Genomic DNA, 1616 nt, shown 5'->3' on the forward strand with positions numbered 1-1616 from the left:
AATGCAAACATTATTCTTGCTAATTATCTCCTTTGCCAACAGTATCGATCGCTCTTCGCCAATTTTGTGGCCGTGTTTTGGATTATGTACCTCACCAACAAGAGGAGGCAGGCAATGGCAAAAAAGTAATTTAAACTAAATTGTAAAATGTTCTTATAAATGCAGCTGTTTGATGGATACTTTATGCACATGTATTTATTATACTCTGTGAATTTTTTTTTAATACAAGTACAATGTAATGAAAATACTCTGGGATAATGAAACGTTATGAAGGTTGTGTCTAAGCTACACTTCATGTATATTTTAGATGATTATAGATATTATCTGTTGTCTCCTATTATACTGTCATATTTCTTAGACATCATTTATAGAGACTAGATATTATTCTTTCATGATCACAATTTCGATGGAATGAGAATAAGTACAACAAGGTAATATTGATTTTTATAATGGTTTAAAAGATATGCTATTCATCCACTGATCTGCATAATGGAAAGATAGCTTATTGCAGGTTATCAAGAAGTATCAAAATTGACTGAATTTATTTAACTTTTGTTCTTCAATTTCAAGATAATGTTATGAATTTTAAATATGAGGAATAAGGTAGATATAGACTGATATGACTAGACTGCATTCTTATTTCATTAAAAGAAAATAGATTCTCATGAAAGCCTATTGCCAGTGTCTGGTATCCAGTATGTGGGAGACAAAACTCAGCAAAAATTTTCACTCCAAAAATGTTTAAATTATCTATAATAGAAGCAAATAAGAATGATTTGAGCTGAATTATGTACAAAAAATAGACAAATGAAAATCTAGTCCTGTATGTCGAAACAACTCTGAACTTTGCTATTTGTGAAGCATTAGGTAAATTTGGGAGACTAGGAAGTCAAGCAAGTGAGTGAATTGTAGCCTTCATTGATTTTGTCACAGTTACTTATGGTATTTTGTTGCAGAAACTATGTATAATACGTTTCTGGTGTTAACAGAGTTATTAATTATTTTTGACGTTTATAAGGAAATGTCAATTAGGGAGAATAATGTTCAGTACATAGCACTGGTATTGCTCAGTTTTTACATGGAGATTTTATATAAAAATGTCAATATATATTCTTAATCCAGATGAACATTATTTTCCACTAGACTTGTTGTTAAATATATTAATATAGATTTACAGAGGTTGTGATGTGTAAAAACTTACTGTTTTAGACTTTTCAAAAGAGTTATATTTTTTTTGTGCCAAATTTTGAAATACAGGTACCTTGTTATTTTTTATAATAACTTTATTGAGATACAGATATATACTGAAATAAATGCTTATTCTATTATTGTGGGAGCCCTGATATTATTTCGTAGATTGTTATGTGTATGTGGTAAATAGTTTAGTGATGATTGCTTTGCTCAAATTCTGATGTTATTATATAATTGTATCATACTGTTTGTGCAATATTTAGTTTTATATAAATTTACCATTTTATGCCAAATCTAGTAAAGTGTTTTTATTTACCTTTTCTAATAGGGTTTGCTTTGATGATAAATAAACACCAATGGATATGAAAGAAAACACAATATTATTTTGAGAAAAAAAGGGAAAATTGTCATAAGTAAAATTTGAA

General features: G+C 28.4%; 1 protein-coding gene across 2 annotated transcripts in view; it reads left to right on the forward strand.

Moving 5' to 3' along the window:
- Positions 1-1488, forward strand: part of LOC119588718 (peroxisomal membrane protein 2-like) — a 6474-nt gene extending 4986 nt beyond the window's left edge. For both annotated transcript variants that reach the window (XM_037937357.1, XM_037937358.1), the window contains exon 6: positions 43-1488. In XM_037937357.1, the coding sequence (XP_037793285.1) occupies positions 43-129 (87 nt within the window). In that variant the 3' untranslated portion in view covers positions 130-1488. The remainder of the gene's footprint in view (positions 1-42) is intronic.
- The last annotated feature ends 128 nt before the right edge of the window (positions 1489-1616 follow it).

The sequence above is a fragment of the Penaeus monodon genome, chromosome 24 (genome assembly GCF_015228065.2).
Source record: "Penaeus monodon isolate SGIC_2016 chromosome 24, NSTDA_Pmon_1, whole genome shotgun sequence".
Lineage (NCBI taxonomy): Eukaryota > Metazoa > Arthropoda > Malacostraca > Decapoda > Penaeidae > Penaeus > Penaeus monodon.